A 16,559-nucleotide genomic window follows, 5' to 3' on the forward strand; every position below is an offset into this window, starting at 1 on the left:
CCGGGTTTGATTATAGGACAGGCTTAAGTTTGGATTTCTTCCCTGTTAATTAACTGATTATGTGAGCTTGTGCAAGCTAACCTCTCTGAGACTCCAGTTTCTTAAATTTGTGAGAGATAAAAATGCTACACACCCCAGGATAGTGTAAGGCTCGAACCAAACATTGTTTGCGAAGTGCATGCATTGTGTCTAGCACTTGGCACACAAATTAGTTATGAAATAACAGTTGTTATTAAGTGACTAAAAATCATTTAATTGCATTCTTCCGTGCTTTGTTGCTTTCAGGACGCTTATGTCAGACCAGGCAAAAGCAGCCATTAAAACTACGGAAGCTTACTTGGAGCCTAAGGTTGGCCCCTGCAGACTTGTGCATTCAGCGGCTGCCTCAGAAGGGTCAGGACTTCCAGATTGCTCCACACATCAAACAGCATCAGATCACAGCCATGATGAAATACCAGCCCAAGATAGCTACCAATCAAACAGTAAAAACAATTCTTGTCTGATATCAGCATCCAAAAGAAACAGGCCTGTCAGTGCTCCAGCAGGTCAACTGAGGTAATCAAAACTGTTCTTTGTTTTTTTAACCCACTGTGGAAGCACTTTCCTTTGAGCAGAATTTATAAGGATTCTAGGGTGATTTTGTGTATTAAAATTTAACATATCTGTAGGGTTTTGTTTTGTTCATTTGTTTGTGTTTCCTTTGAAAACACCAGTGATGCTAATTACGTTAACCGAAAACACGAGTTACACTTCAGCCTGGATAACCTGAAACTCTGAAGAAAACATTTGAAGTCAAATCAAGCAAAGCCCATGAAATATCTTTGCTTACAGGATGTTTGTTTCAGAATAAAGTTGAAATTTTTGATATTTAACCAGCATTTTTTAAAACAAAATGGAGCTGAAATGAATTTGTTAAAAAACTAAGTTGTATATACATTTTCACTTAGAGAATATGATAATGCAAATATCACAAACCTAAAAGTTTGTGGACAAGAGAAGATGTTGGTATGAATTTAAAATTACCCCAAGAAATTAATGTTTCATTATTTTCAGATGTTTGAGGGCATGCATTGTGGTTTTAATTTACCTGGTGTTTTTATTTTCAAATGTTTTCTCTACTTCTGTGGTAATAAGAATTAACATACTTATAGAACTCTGAGATTAAAAATGTGAAATGATAATTAGTCAATTCTACCACATATTTTTCTGTAGATAATAGTAAAAGTTAACTAGTTTTGGCTGAAGATAAAATAAATAAAAGGAATCTTACTGCCTCTAAATAATTTGAAATGAACACTATGATAAAGAATTTATTCAATAAAAATTATAATGTTTAAATTTCACAGTTTTTTTAAAAACCCAGAGAATTTGGATTAACATGGAAAAATTAATAAAGGCCATTAATTATTGTTATCTTTATATATTGTTAATATGAGACCATATTATAATTTTGTTTTTTCTATGAGTATATCAGATATATAGAGAGATATTATTTTTAATAGATATTGTGATATTTTATAAGTAAAATTATTTTTCAGAGCAAGTGTTTCCCAATTTTGGCAAATTTAAAGGTGTTTTAATTTGGGGGGATATTTAAATAGATAGAGGTAATATATCCTACCAAAAGAATTGGTGGTGGAGAAGAATTTCTTATGTACGTAGAAACAATCTTTAGGACTTATATCTGTAAAAACAAACCTGGGATACTATTAAGTGTTTCTACAAAGTTTCTACTGATTAGCATGCACTTATTTTGTGTTTTCTTTTCTTCAGAGTTGTAGAATTCTCTTCTCTAAAATTTCAGTCCACGCAGAGTTGGAATAGAGGGTCTCAAAGACTCAAACCTCACCCCAGAATGATTCGAGCAACAGCTTACAAAAATGGATCCAGAACAGTCTTTGCCAAAGTTATTGCACCAACCATCACCTTGGTAACTAGTGCTCCAAAGTCGGCAGTTCTGTATTTCTTCCCTTACTCTCTTTAGAATAATAAAAAATGAGAAAGATGACATTGTGTTAAAATTTTCCTTTTTAATTATCAAATCTGTAAACTCCTTGTATATAAATAGTTATATACATATATACACACATCTCAGATGTCTCACTCCTTTCCTTTTGAAACATATATATATATACATATATATGTAATATATTTAATGAAATAGAATCTGTATCTTTAAAATGACAAAATTATTTCAGGATTAAAATTAGACAGTCATTAAGTGTCCTCAGTGTTGTGGTTTACTTTTTTTTTTCTTATATTTTCATCACTATGTTGTTCAGGTTGTCAAGTAACTCACTTGGGTTTCTGTTTAGATCATGAAAGCCTTGTGTTTCATGGAATCGTATTTTCCTGGTGGCGAATCCCCAGTGCTTACCTTGGCTTTCTTGTAGCTGCTGGAGGAGTGCACCGAGAAGCTGAGTCTGAGCAGGGCTGCCCGGCGAGTGTTCTTGGCAGATGGCACTGACGTCCTCGAACCTAAGGACATACCCCGTGAAGCTGACATTTATGTTTCAATGGGAGAGCCCTTTATAGATCCATTCAAAACAATTAAAGGTAAAAACAAATAACAAAAAATAACCTACCCATACACATAGTCAATTGCTTAAGGGGTATAATTAAAAAATGATTTTCATCCTGTCTTTTTTGCATGGTTTAACAAAACTAATGTTTACGCATTTACAGCTCAGTAAGAGGATAATGTGCTTAATGAAAGAAAAATCCACTGACAGCCACGTTTATTGCCCTTCATTAGCATTGGTGCTTAATTTAATATAGATCTGAATAGACATTAGGGAGCCTGCAGGAGGTTAAATGGTGAAAATATAATAAATTAAATCAGAGATTATTGAATTTGCAGTTTAGTTTCTGTGACACTCAACAGACATAGTTCATTAGACTTAGTCTCTGAGAATAGTTCAAAGTTTCAAGAATCATTTATTTATTTATAATCTTGGTCTTTTGTAGATGGCATTAGTGTCGTTATGAAAATGTGACCAATAACGAACATATGACTCTTATGTGTATATAATTTTCCTAATACAAACTTGTTAAAGGGAAATGTCACAGCTTTGGTTCTTAAACTTTGAAATTATATGTATGTATGTATGTATGTGTGTATAAAACCTGTCATGATTTTAACATGGCTACATGTATGGAATGTGGAGAGTTTCTAAAATACAAATTTTGTTTCTTCAGTTTGGAAAGGGTAAATTTCATCAGAGAAATAAAAGTAACAACTATTTAAGAATACTCTTCCAAGCATGTCAGAGCCAGTGCCAGTTATAAAGTGCTATACATGGTAATCACATGTAAATGACATCAGAAGGTTGTCTTAAGGATTCAATAGCTAACTGTTGGACTACCATGTGCATTTTAACTCTATTAGACAAGGCTTTTTCCTGCAACTGCTATTAAGCTGGTGACTCAAAGGCAAGTCTAGGCAATCATTGTATAAGAAGAAGAAAATTAATTTTCGAGTTCATTACTGATGAAGTGATGAAAATCTGTCTCCTATTAATGATATTTTATAAAATGATACCAGAAGTTCTCTCTTTGACCATACTGGTTCTAAAAGGAAAAATTTTTTTCTTAAATTCCATAGTTTCTTCTTGTGAAAAAAACTTGTTGCTGTAATAATCAGTAAAAATTACCTATGCTAATAGTATAGACCCATGTATTTTCCATATTGCATTTACATCAAAATGTGATTTCTTTCATTTTGTGTTCATCCAATCATCTACATATATCAAAAAAAGATTCTTTGTGATTACAGATATCTCTGAAGTGACTTTAGAATTTTTTTCAGATATTTATGTAGGGGGTGCTCAATTAGGTTCCTCATTAAGATCATCAATTATTTTTATTAATAAGAAACTCTTGTCTTTTGTATGATTGATGGTGTTGTAGAGGAGATAGATTAAAATTATTATAACTAAGCTTCTTAGAATATCTCCTAGATATATGTGCCTAAAATAATAGTGCTGCACACATGACTAAGCTTGGTAGATGAATTCTAAATGTACAAACTAATTTCCTCCTACTATTTGTTTGCTCTTTTATTCTTTTAAAGCCAAGTCCAGAACAGAAAAAAAAATCCCCCAAACAAACAACTTCTCTGCTTTGTCTGCATATCTTTGGCTGTGTTTCACTGTGACATGCACTGCTGTTCTTTTAGCACCAAATAGTTGGCACACACTCCTGAAAATTTCACACCATCTCTTGCTGGATCAGCAAGCTTCACCCACCAAAATCTGGTGTTGTGCAATGGTTTTTGACTGATAATCAATCTTTCTGCTGCTCGACAGTTGTTGCTGGGACACGGAGTAGAGCAGGTGGCAGATGTGCCTTGTCTTTTGAGAAAAGAATTGTAGGTGAGCCTGGACACAGACTGGAAAATCACATGTCCATTAAAAAGATTTAGGATAAGTAGAATGTGGGGGAAAGCCACCCGTCTCTGTTAATCTCATTGAGAAACCCACATTCTGACTTTGGTTTCTTTGATAACATTAAGTATACGAATGTACATAAACATTGTATGCACGAAAGATCTTCATGTAAGTGATGTGAGAGTTTCTGTGTAGATATCTGCTTCTCACCACATATTAACATACACTTTTCAAATCATCGCAGTCGGGTTAAGGTGACTTTTCTGAGCACATGCTTTGTAAATACATCAATAATTTGCAACCTTGTCTTCCTAGGTGTGCCATAAGCATAAAACCTATATATGGGACATGGTAGCTTTGGACAAGGTCGATGCATTTAGAGTAAGGAAGCATAATCGGAATTTGGGAAACAGAACATGCTAAAGCTAAAGAGGGGGAAACAGCTGGCAGGACTGGGTAATACTGATGTATCTTTTCTAAACGAGCATGAACGTTTTATACACAGTTCACTAAAAAGCTATTAGAGTCATTAACTGGTCATTATTTTCATTATTGATTTACATTCACTCCGCAAACCTTTACTGAGAGCTTACTATGGCCAGGTACAAGGCCAGATTTGATGCACAGAGAAGAAACAAGGAATTCAAATCTATTTTTGAAATTTTAATTTTATTATTCTTTCAGCTCTGCTTTTAATTCAAGTCAGTATAAAATGAAATTAGCAAATGTTGATTAAATGCCTCCTATGTTTGGATCTGGCATTGAGAAAGAATGTTTTTGTTTTGAAGGTACTTGACCAAGGTTAAGTAAGTTAGAAAGCCTTAAAACTGAAAAAAAAAAAAAAAAACACAACAAAACTGCATGACACGTCTTCCAAAGTGGGGGGGCGGGGGGGCAGGAGGGGGAAATGTTTCTAGCACAGTAAGGCCAAGAAGACCTTTTGTATCCTGGTGATTAAGTGTGCTGAATTCGTGGATTTCTTATTCTAGTGAAGATTGTCTAAGAACTCTTTCTGGATTTACCCAGGTAGCAAGAGCCTGCACAGTACCTCTACCTTTAAAAAGCTCTTCTCCTAGCCCTGCTGAGCGCCACTGCTGAGAATCGGTGGCACTGGGTTTCAAGAAAAGCCAGAGCTATTCATCAAATATCTCAACACAAAGCTATCATCTGGAGGTCATGCCAAGGTCAAGAGTGACATGTTGAAATGCAATATTAGAATAATTCTTACATTTTGAATTTGAATGACTAATCAGAAAGATTATGTGTGGAATAAAATCAGAAACTTGAAATGTTTTCTCTAGACTGTTGATGAAGATGTCTTATGAAGTCTTATAATTCTGGTATTTAACGATGTTGACACTTAATGATTCTGCTAGAATTGTGACTTGTTTAAAAGGCATTTGAAAAGCTCTCAGATTCTAGGACATGCGATTTACATTTTCTTCATAGTTCTCATAACCTTCTGCTTAATGGTGGTGTAGTGAAAATTCTGAGATCAGATCAAGATTTCTAAGAATTTGGCTTCTTTGTAACTGCTAGGAGCTATAGCCAATGCACACAGAGCGTAAGAATGGTTCCTGGACTCCTATGAGTAGATGTATTAAGAAAATGAGGGGGAAATGACATTAGAACTCAATTCACTAGACTCAGGTTCCCACTGTAGGAAACTCTTAGTGCTGTTACATTTTCTCAGTTTTATATTTCTACTATTATGTCTGACATATTTTGTATGCCTTCCTAAGTTACCACTTCTGTGATTCATTTTAGGCTTGAGGTTTGCTAACCAGAGTGAAACTGAGTATTGTGAGTAAGACTTTACATCTTCTCGATGCTGCACTGTGAAGATGTCTCTGCAGTGGAGGAGAATCCAGGAAAAGGGTTCTTGACACTACACCTAAGATCTAAATTTAAACCTAGAGATTTTCTGCTAACTGCCATGTGATCTACAAAATGAAATAATTTGCTGTGACAGCTTGTGATTGACAAGAATATGTGTGAGCACATTTAAAATAGGCCATCTTTTCATGTAGAAGTAAATGTCAGTGAAATGATGGATTCTCATCATTTTAATTATTGATGATTTGGAAATATTTCAATTCCACGACACACAAGACACATTCTAAATAGCAGCATAACACTTTTTCTCATATCCGTGACAATAAGGAAATGTTCTGTCATATTTTGTTTTTCAAAGAATGCATTAGTTTAATGAACCTGCATTCATGCATTATATTCTGTTCCATTGTATGAATTTTAAATGGTTGTGTGAAAAGCACAAGTTTCAAGAGGTGACCCATGACCCACATCACGTCACACCTTACTAGTCCAGCTTCTGCATCTCCAGGCAGACTCTACAGAGCTGCCTCTCCCAATGACTGCCATTGTCCTGCTGAGGAGAGTAATGGGCTCCCCCATGCACACCGATAGGGTAAGCACAAAGGAGTTTGGGGAGCAGTAGAAGGAGTTAGTGCTGTGTTCCCAGGTTCAGATTCACTATTGTTTTCTGTTTGAATAATGTATGTACTAGGCAAGATTGTCCATCCACTTTATTGCCCATTGAGCTGCATTTACTTGAAAGCAGAATGACACTATGTAGCGATGGGGCAGGGACCGGAGGACCACTTCCTCTGAGGCAGCACTTACTTGATTCCTAAAAGTAAGAGTAAAATTATAGACAAATATTTTATGTGTCTATATTTAAAATTTTTTAAATCTGTAATGACTAAATACATAGATTATTTTTACTAAACTATCTGTAGATCTGAAAACAACTATAAAAGATGGGCAAAACCCAAACCAAACCGAAAACCCTAAAAATCTATGTGCCTTATCTAATAGGAAAATCTAGAACATGTATGTGAGTACACCATTGGAAAACATTTATATTCTAGTCCAGTGATTCTCAACCTTCCTAAAGCCGCAACCCCTTAATACAGTTCCTTATGTTGTGGTGACCCCCAACCATCAGAAATACGTGTTTTCTGATGGTCTTAGGCGGCCCCTGTGAAAGGGTCGTTCAACCCCCAAATGTCAGTCAATCCTCAAAGAGGTTGCGAACCGCTGTTCTAGGCATATTCCTGAGATGTTGGATTATATTCTTGTTTAATCAAGAAGCCTGCACACCTAAAACTGTCTTAATGAAATGTAAGCCTTCTACCTATGAGGTACCATCTCTGTGCTCTTCGTGTGTTCTCTAGGGTATTGTATTTATTCCTCACACCCCGAGTTAGTGATTCAGCTCTATAATCTCTTATCTTCAGTTTCCAAATCCAAAATCATAGAAAACAAAAACCTTTCTCCCCAACTCATTTGGTAGCAGAACCTTGCTGATTATGACTAGTTAATTGTTTTGTTGATATAGTGGACTGCCAACAGCAAGGTCAGCAGTTTGAAGCCACCAGTCGCTCCATGGGAGAAAGACAGGGTTTTCTACTCCTGTAAAGAGTTGAAGCCTTGGGGATTCCAGGGGAAGGTTTACACTGTCCAGGAGGGTCAATATAAGTCAGAATTGGTTTGATGGTGCGAGTACTGAGTACCCTGGACCTGCTGGGAGTATTGTATAACATATTTTATATATATTACTTTGATTCCCATACCATATTACCTTCCTGCATTCAAAAGTTTCAGAGTATGGGAACACATCAGACCCTGATGGGTTTAGAAAGGGTCTTCTATAATAGCTACAAAGCAATCTGATGTTATTCCACACTATGGAATTCACTCAGATGACCTAGAAGTCTTATGCATATTACCCTCAACTGTCTGCTAGCTGGATGAGGGTGGACAGAGAGAACACTGCCCTGAAGATGGCTGAGGGGGTGTGCTCAAATATAATAAAAATGATTCCTTGTTCTAGGAGGCAGAGGCATTGTTAAAGAGAAACCACCCATGTATCCAGCCCTGCATTCAGCAACCCTGGACTGAGTCTCGACAATGTGCCAGGCACTGTTCACACCTTGGAAGTAACAGTGTGAAACAGGCAGGGACCTTCTGGAGCTCATGTTCCAATGAAGTGCTCAAGGGAAGGGAACATAGATAACAAACACGAGTAAGGAATAAGGTTATTTCTGACAGCGTTAAGTGTTATAAAGGAAATTAAAAGGGTAATATAGGAATGGATAATAAGGGAAGAAGGAATTTTAAAAATGAAACAGGCATTTTCAAATTAAATTGTCTTAAGGCAGTTATCTGCCTACCTTGCTTGTTACTTTACCTGAAAGCTCATTTGTATTTCTATAGTTACTCTTTCAGAGGCTTGTTACTTTGTATTTCTACAGTTAATTTTTCAGAGGTTTGGCCCTGCAAACAACCCATTTTTGCAGAGTCAGACATCTGCTAGAAGAGGCCTGAAAGATGCATTACCGCAGAGTAGGAAGAGCACTGGAGTTGGGGTAAGATCTTACAAGATTGTAGTCCTTAGAAAAATTGGTCTGCACTTCAATGTCCTCACCTATAAAAATAATGGTACCTATGAAGCAAGGAATGACCTTGAATAAAGTAAGTTGGCATTTGGCATTGGTTCCTGTGAGATAACCCTTCGAATTTCCTGAATAATTGAGGTGCTTCTGTTATCCATAATCTCTGGAACACACCCGAGGGTTTGTGTAGGGCATTGGGTACACCACAAAGACCACGGGATGACCTGATACCAGTTGACCTCAGGAAGAGAGGAAGACATGATTCAATTCATCTACACTGTTAGCAAAAGGTATACTGTTAGCACAGAGGCATCCGTACACACCTACAGCCACTCCATGGGAGAAAGCTGGGGCCATCAGCTCCCAGACATATTTACAGCCTCTCTGGGAGATGGAAGCTATATATTGGGAACCGGCCCAGACCTCTCTTTATGTATCTCTTCATCTGCATGCTTTTCTTTTCTGTTCTCTCTCTTTTTTGCTAGAATAAAGCTATACTTCTAAGTTAGCATTTTCTGTGAGTTCTGTGAGCCATTCCCCAAAAAATTATTGTATCTGAGGGGATAGTGAAAATTAGCAAGTCAGAAATAAGGGGGTGTGGGAATTCCTGATCTTACATCTGGTATCCTGAGGGGCAGCGAGCCATCGTTTATTGATGTGAAGTTGGTTGCAACTCATGGTGACTCTATAGCACAGAGAATAACTTCTCCATGTAGTTTCCCAGCCTGTCATCTTCAAGGCTCAGCTGGTGGGTCCAACTGCTGACTCTTCAGTTAGCCATCAAGTGCTTTAATCACGGTGTCACCAGAGCTCCCTGACGGGTAAAGGAACCCCCTAGATTTGTAGCCAGCAGATGAGAAGTGAAGGAGCCCACGAGAAAACCCGACCTCACCCCATGGCTCCACTAGCTTGTGGATGGCATCCTGGTATAGTGGGGAAACTCCAAATGTATAGCCAGGAGGCCAGAGTGAAGTTGTCATGTGTACTTTCAAACTTGTGGATGACAACTGAGGTCTTACGCCTCCTTGGCAGCCTGGAAGACTATTTCTGACACATTGTGAGATGTGATTGAACACTGAGTGGTTAGTGTCAGCGGAAGAAGTACTGCCATAGATAACTAGTGTCAATGTTGACCCGAGTAGTGGGAAAAGAACTCTTTTACATTATCTTATTTTTCTCACTAGGATAGATTATTTGAAACTCAGATGTCTATAAAGCCCCATTCCAAATAGGAGACTAAGTATAACATTTTATAAATATAATTAAGATCCCAAGTGCTATTAAGATTCTAAGGCAATGAACCAGAACCCTTTTTCTCATTGTATTTGTTGTATTCTTAATTTTTAATCATTTTATCGGGCACTCTAACAGCTAGCTATCTTAACAATGCATAGTTCAACCACGGCATGTTCCCACTGCTACTTTCCCAGAAGAGCTGCTGGTTCAAGGAAACAATCCAACTAAATGCCACAACGATGCTGATAGAAATACTTCTTTCTACTTCCTTCAGCACCCAAGGGAAACAAAGTACCACGTGAATGAGGGAAGTCGCTTAAGCCGAATAGTACCCACCCCACACAGTTACCATGAGGAGTGGAAAAGACCATAGGTATAAATTTAGTGTTTAATAACTCCCCCCAGCCCAAACCCAAAAAACCACCTCGTTGCCATCTAGCTGACTCTGACTCATAGCAACCCTATAGAGTTCACAAGGAGGTAAACCTTCATGCAAGCAGGTTGTCCCACCCTTCTCCTGAAGAGTGCTGGTGAGTTTGAACCAGCAACCTCGGTGATTATTAGGCCAATTCTTACCTATCAGCAACATCCACACCCACACCCACACTGTCATCAAGTTGATTCTGACTCACAGCGACCTACCCTCCCCTGGCTTTCAAAGACTGTAAGTCTTCCCAGGAGCAGCCAGCTTCATCTTTCTCCCACTGAAGGGTTGGGGGTGGTGGTGGTTTACCTTTTGGCTACCACTGTGTAACCCACTATGCAAACAGGTGCTTAAAATATTTTTCCACCTGTCATTATTTTTTTATTATTATTTTTTGCCTTTAGCCCATTCATTTCCAGCCATGTTTTTGCCACTATTTTCGTACAGGTTTAAGCCAAGAAGCTGATTTTATTTACCCAAGGTACTGCTAGACCTGTGATCTGGAGATATTCACAATCAAATAACAATCCTTACCGAGCAGTTGTGCACACAGGCCAAACGGAAATCTGAGCTGGAGGCTTTGAGCTTTCACTGCATTGTATTGTTTGCCATGAGAATTTTGTTAAGGGTTGAGGCTTCAAAACCGAGGCTTTCAAAAAGGAGTCTCAGGTGGCCTTCCTCTGCTCCTTTCCAACACTTGTCCTTTAAAACAGGCTCCTGGCCCCGGGCTAGCCTTCACCTTAAGCTGCCATCACTTATTTAAAGAAAGTTCACAGAAAAGTTCAGGGAAAAAGTGACACTGGTTTGATTGGCATAATAGATGGGATGTTCAGTAACATTAATCAAATTTAATATTGAGCACATACTTCAAATAATATGTCAGGCTAGTGTTACTGAGTTAAAATCTAATGACAACCCCTGTCATTATTAGTTAGGTATAGCCATCCTGCCTATGGCAATAAATGATGACACTTAAGAACATGTAGAAACAAGGAGCACAAGGATTTAGAGTGAAGGGAGTGACTAGAAACTCAGTTGAATGCAGGAATGTGACCTGGATTTAATCTATTTACCAAGCATACAAGGAATTGTTTTTTGGGCAGATGACGTAATTGAATAGAACAGTATGTTTTCTTACTGTCAGAACATTTATATTTTCTAAACTTATCTTGTGTCCACGAAATAATGTTCTTTATATTTAATGTCATTATCTATATACATATTGGACAGTGAGAGCATTTAATGCCTTTTCAAGTTTATTGTCCAACTATAAGAGAGTACATTTAAAAAAAAGTTCATGAATTTGAGGTTGCAAATTTCCCCCCTCCCAGCCCCCCTTTTTTTCTCCCTCGGTAGTCTTTCTGCCTGGTACTTACAAGATGGATATTTAAAATGTGGAAGATTTGGGCTTATTTAATTCCATGATAGGCATCGGCTTTGTTATGTGTTCTGAGGAAATGTAATGATAATGTAGTTTGACTTCTGACTTAGAAGCAAAATAGAAAGTGAATTTAAAAAATGGATTTGGAAGAAAATATAAAAGGGTGGGGTTCTTCAACCAAAAAAACGAGAAGCTGATACCAAGGGCTCAAGCAGAAAGCAAATATTTTGAGAATGATGACGGCAACATATGCATAAATGTGTTTGACACAATGCATGTATGTATGGATTGTGATGAGAATTGTACGAGCCCCAAATAAACCTGTTTGAGGCTTAATACTCTCTGAATGTTTAAGGAGGATAAGCCAAATAGGATGACTTTCTAAGCATAGCCCTCTCTCTAGGGAAAGCCCTGTTATTGTTAGGTGCCATCAAATGAGTTCAGACCATAGGGCCCCTGTGCACAGCAGAACGAAACTGCCTGGTCCTGTGCCTCTTCACACGCATTCCTATGCTGGGGCCCATTGACGTAGCCACTGCGTCGACCCATCTCCTTGAGGACCGTCTTGTCCTCTCTTTCACTGCCTCTACTGTACCAGGCATAATGTCCTCCTCCAGCCAGTGACTGGTCCTTTCTATTACGAATTATATCTTCTTTTGGCTCGGAATGTCCCTTTTTGTAATAGTCATCAGATTTGTCATTACTGGTGAAATGTCTGTATTCCCTTCAAGACAGTTTTCCTAGGGCAGAAGCAATACTGTTTGTATCACAATCAATTTTCTGATACAGAGCTGGGGACTTAATATCTGCTCAATAAATACTGTTCAATGTTTGAATGAAGTACCAAACGAAACAGGTGCTGTGATGAACCCCTCCATATTTCGAGGAGTTGGCTGTGGAAAGGAAGGGGAAAGACCTCATTAGAGCAGCCTGCTTGGTTACAAACAGTGAGAGGATGGTTAAGAGGAGTATATTAAATATCTCCTACCCTAAATTCATATGTAGATTTGTGAATGTTCCCATTTGGCAGGGGGCCAGAGTAAGCCAGCCCAAAAGTAATTACATCGCAGAGAGGCTAATGGTTATGCTAATGTTTGTGTGAGACCAGACAATGGTCAGAAGTGGAATGCTGGGATAAATGATTCTCCCTGGGGCCTCTAGATGCCCTGGGTCTGTGCAGCCTTTCAGCTGGTCCACATCTCCTGGGTCTGGAATGCCCTTACTGCCATTCTTTCTCCTCAACTCTTACTACCCCCTTTTTCAGGGCACAGAGAGGGGTTGTTATTGTTTTCCTAATATGTTTCTTTATATTCTTTGTAGTACCTTGTATGGGCTAGGTGCTTATTAACTGTTTTTGAAAGGAAGGAAGAAAGAGGAGATAGCCAATGCAGTCTTGTGTACAGCTATGGGACCTGTGGGGCTAGATCCACCCTTTTCCCACCTCACTCATGATGACACGTAAGAACATGCAGAAACAAAGAGCACAAGGTTTAGAGAAAAGGGAGTGACTAGAAACTCAGTTGAATGCAGGAATGTGACCTGGATTTCATCTATGTACACCAAACATAAAAGGAATTGTTTTTTTAGGCAGATGACATATTGAATAGAACAGTATGTTTTCTAATTTTTAATTTAGCCTAAGCCCTGGGAGGATGCCAGATTTTGATGAAGCTAATGACAGGCAGAAATGTAGGAAGTGTTCATGGTGGCAAATACATTTTCCTACGAGGTCTAAGTAGATTTAGAAACTACCCACTCCCAGCCACTGCAATGAATCGCGCTCCTCACCTGGGCCAAGACTTCATCAAATCTCTGCTGAGTATCCTCAGTGTTTTCTCCTTGCCATAGGATGGAATGATGCTCACACAGACCATCAGCCTATTCGCCAAGGTCTTGATATGAAGGCATGGGAAGGTGTGATACACCCGAGCACTTGGTGTTGTTAAATATGAGGGTGCTGGTCTTTTGCTGGGCGCATCAATTGGTTGTCATGAATGTGGCTCCTGGCCCACATTTCGAGAAATGCTGCTGTAGAGCTTTCTTCATTCTCACCTATCATAGTAGCTTTCCTTTAGAGAAATTAAAGGAAGGCTTTCCCCCCCAATAGTCCCAGCTGTTCAAAAGATGGAAAGACCAGCTTTGGGGCTGCGTGGACCCTCTTGGCATTGTGCAAAAAGGCTCTGATCTGGTTGTGACTTCCTTGCTCCATCTGACCACGCTGTTTTCAGTCTCCTCGCACTAGTCTTACTTTGGTACATAATTATGTGCCTTTGCCTATACCCTTTCCCCCTCTTTGTTCACTACCCTTGTCCTACCTCGTGTCCCTCCTCCGGGAAGCCTTTTTTGAACACTACAAGCTGTAGCAAACCCCCCCACGAGGTGCTCCCCCCGGTACCCTGTTACACACCTCTGACCGTGCGCCTGCCATGCTGTACATTGTTTTCCTTTCTTGCCTTTTCAGCCAGACTAAGAATTCTTTGAAACGCTCTCTGTGCAGGGCCCCCAGCAGGGGGCATGTGGTAGGCTCTTAATGTATGCTTGTTGGGTAACTAATTGAATGAATTAAATGGGTTGTTAGAGTCAGCGATTTCTAAAGTTTCTTTCAACCCTAAAGTTTTACAATTCTAAAACCAATGCATAGTATGCACTGGACTCTGGGAAACGTTTTCCTTTTTCTTCTTATATCATGATATATATACATACAAGTAGATATGGTCTCCTATTGAATATATTAAAGGATATGATCATGAAAATGATCATTTAATATGAGTATAAAAATTTTTAGTATAAAACATTTTCCCAAAATACACAGAAAAACACTAAGTCAGTATCAACCTAATGAAATGAGAACAATGATTCCATCTGACCTGCTCAACAAATAGTCTACAAACATTTATTGAGCATCTTCTCTAAGCCAAGAATTGGGTTAGGCACAAACAATGAACCTGGGAACACATGTTTACCTTCAAAATCTGCACCTTTCCTTCTTGGAGATTCAGCACTAAGAAATCCTTCTTGACAAATTTTCCTCTTTTGCTGATATGACATATTCTACTTGCCAATGTGGTCATCATTGAGCATCGGTGAGCAGTAGATCAATCCTATTTAATCTCATAGTAAGGAGACATAAGAATAAAGATGGTAAATATATACACACTCATTGTGTGTAATAAGGTGGTGTCTTAGTTTGCTTTGATGTAACAAAAGAGCACAAGTGGGTGGCTGCAGAGAACAGAAATCTCTTTTCTCACAGGTCTGTAGGCTAGAAATTTGGGTACAAGGTATGGGCTCTAGAGGAAAGTGTTCAGATGTTTCAAGGTCTAGTAGCTGCCCACAAACCTCAGTATTCCTAGGCTTGTAGAGAGGTAGTGCCCTCAGCTTCACCTGGTGTTTGTCCCTGCTCTCCCGGACACACCCATGTGCTCCTCTTCAGGCTGTTTCCCTCAGAAAGGGATGCTAACTCATTGACAGAAACAGCAGAAACCCTACCTGTTCCCAAGCAGGACACACCCTTCCGGACAGAGCTGAGCACCTCAGCAGATCTTTTGGGGGGACACAATGCAATTCCTAATAAGTGGTATTAACTGAGCGAAAACTGGAACCTTTGGACAGATTTTTTTTTAAGGCTGACCCTGTACCTTAAAGCAACCTGGTTTGTAAAGATAAGAACGTTAACAAAAACCTGGCAAATAACAATAATGAGGAAAAAGGCAGATTTGGGACACCTACTGCAGGGTCTGAGGTTCTGTATTCCTAACCAGCTTCTAGGTGGCATAGGGTCATTGGTCCACTGACCACAGGTGTAGCAAGCAAGGAACTCCCTCCCACCGTTTACGTTGTGTCTTGACACATTGAAAGGGGGGAAAGTGTTATTAAATGTCTAACAATCGAATTAAACTCATAAAAAGACAGCATTCAGTACCTACTTCATGTGCAATGTAAAGGTCCAAACCCTGAAGCAAAGTAATAAGATAAGAAAAACTTGTTGTCACCTTTTAAGGACAGAAGCAGAAATAGGATGCATTTAAGACATTTATACAGTAATTTCAGGTGGCTTATGCTCTTTCCTCTGCACCGAGCGCAGTGTCTGCTGTGTTGAAGGTCTCAAATATTATTGAAGGCATGGATATATGGGTGGGTGGTATGACCTGCAGATGCAGTAATGTCTCAGAGAGATAACAGGCAATTGAGAGTTGGAGCGAAAGGGAAGATCATTAATTAGATTTTGAAATACTCAAGTTTGAATAAGTGAAGAATGCATTAAGATTGAACATGCATAAACTAGGATAAGGTAAGACCAGGAAGTGTGGATGGGATGTGACTGTCAAGCTTGGCAGTTTGAACCCAAGAGCTGCTCTTTGGGAGAAAGATGTGGCGTCTGCTTCCATAAAGATGTACAGCCTTAGCTGGTACCAAGGGCTCAATAGAAAGGAAATGTTTAGAAAATAATGATGGCAACCTATGTACACATATGCTTGATGCAATTGATGTACGGATTGTTACAAGAGCTGTAAGAGCCCCCCATAAAATGATCTTTTAATTGAAATTTTTTTTAAAGCATTGCAGCCTTAGAAACCCTCTGGGGCAGTTCTAGTCTGTCCTATAGAGAGTTGCAGTGGGTCAGAATGAACTCAACGGCAGTGGGTGGTGGTAGATTGTCAGTCAACTCCTCTGTTAGCTCTAAGTTTAAGGGAAGGGGCTGTGTCTTTTTA

General features: G+C 38.9%; 1 protein-coding gene across 1 annotated transcript in view; it reads left to right on the top strand.

The window, feature by feature from the left end:
- Positions 1-291: 291 nt before the first annotated feature.
- DCDC1 (doublecortin domain containing 1) overlaps positions 292-16,559 on the top strand; it is a 469,848-nt gene continuing 453,580 nt past the window's right edge. Inside the window, exons 1-3 of the mRNA XM_075547690.1 lie at positions 292-555; positions 1,774-1,930; positions 2,394-2,556. Coding sequence (XP_075403805.1) covers positions 293-555; positions 1,774-1,930; positions 2,394-2,556 — 583 coding nt within the window. The 5' untranslated portion in view covers position 292. The remainder of the gene's footprint in view (positions 556-1,773; positions 1,931-2,393; positions 2,557-16,559) is intronic.

This window comes from Tenrec ecaudatus, chromosome 4, assembly GCF_050624435.1.
Source record: "Tenrec ecaudatus isolate mTenEca1 chromosome 4, mTenEca1.hap1, whole genome shotgun sequence".
NCBI classification, from domain to species: Eukaryota; Metazoa; Chordata; class Mammalia; order Afrosoricida; family Tenrecidae; genus Tenrec; species Tenrec ecaudatus.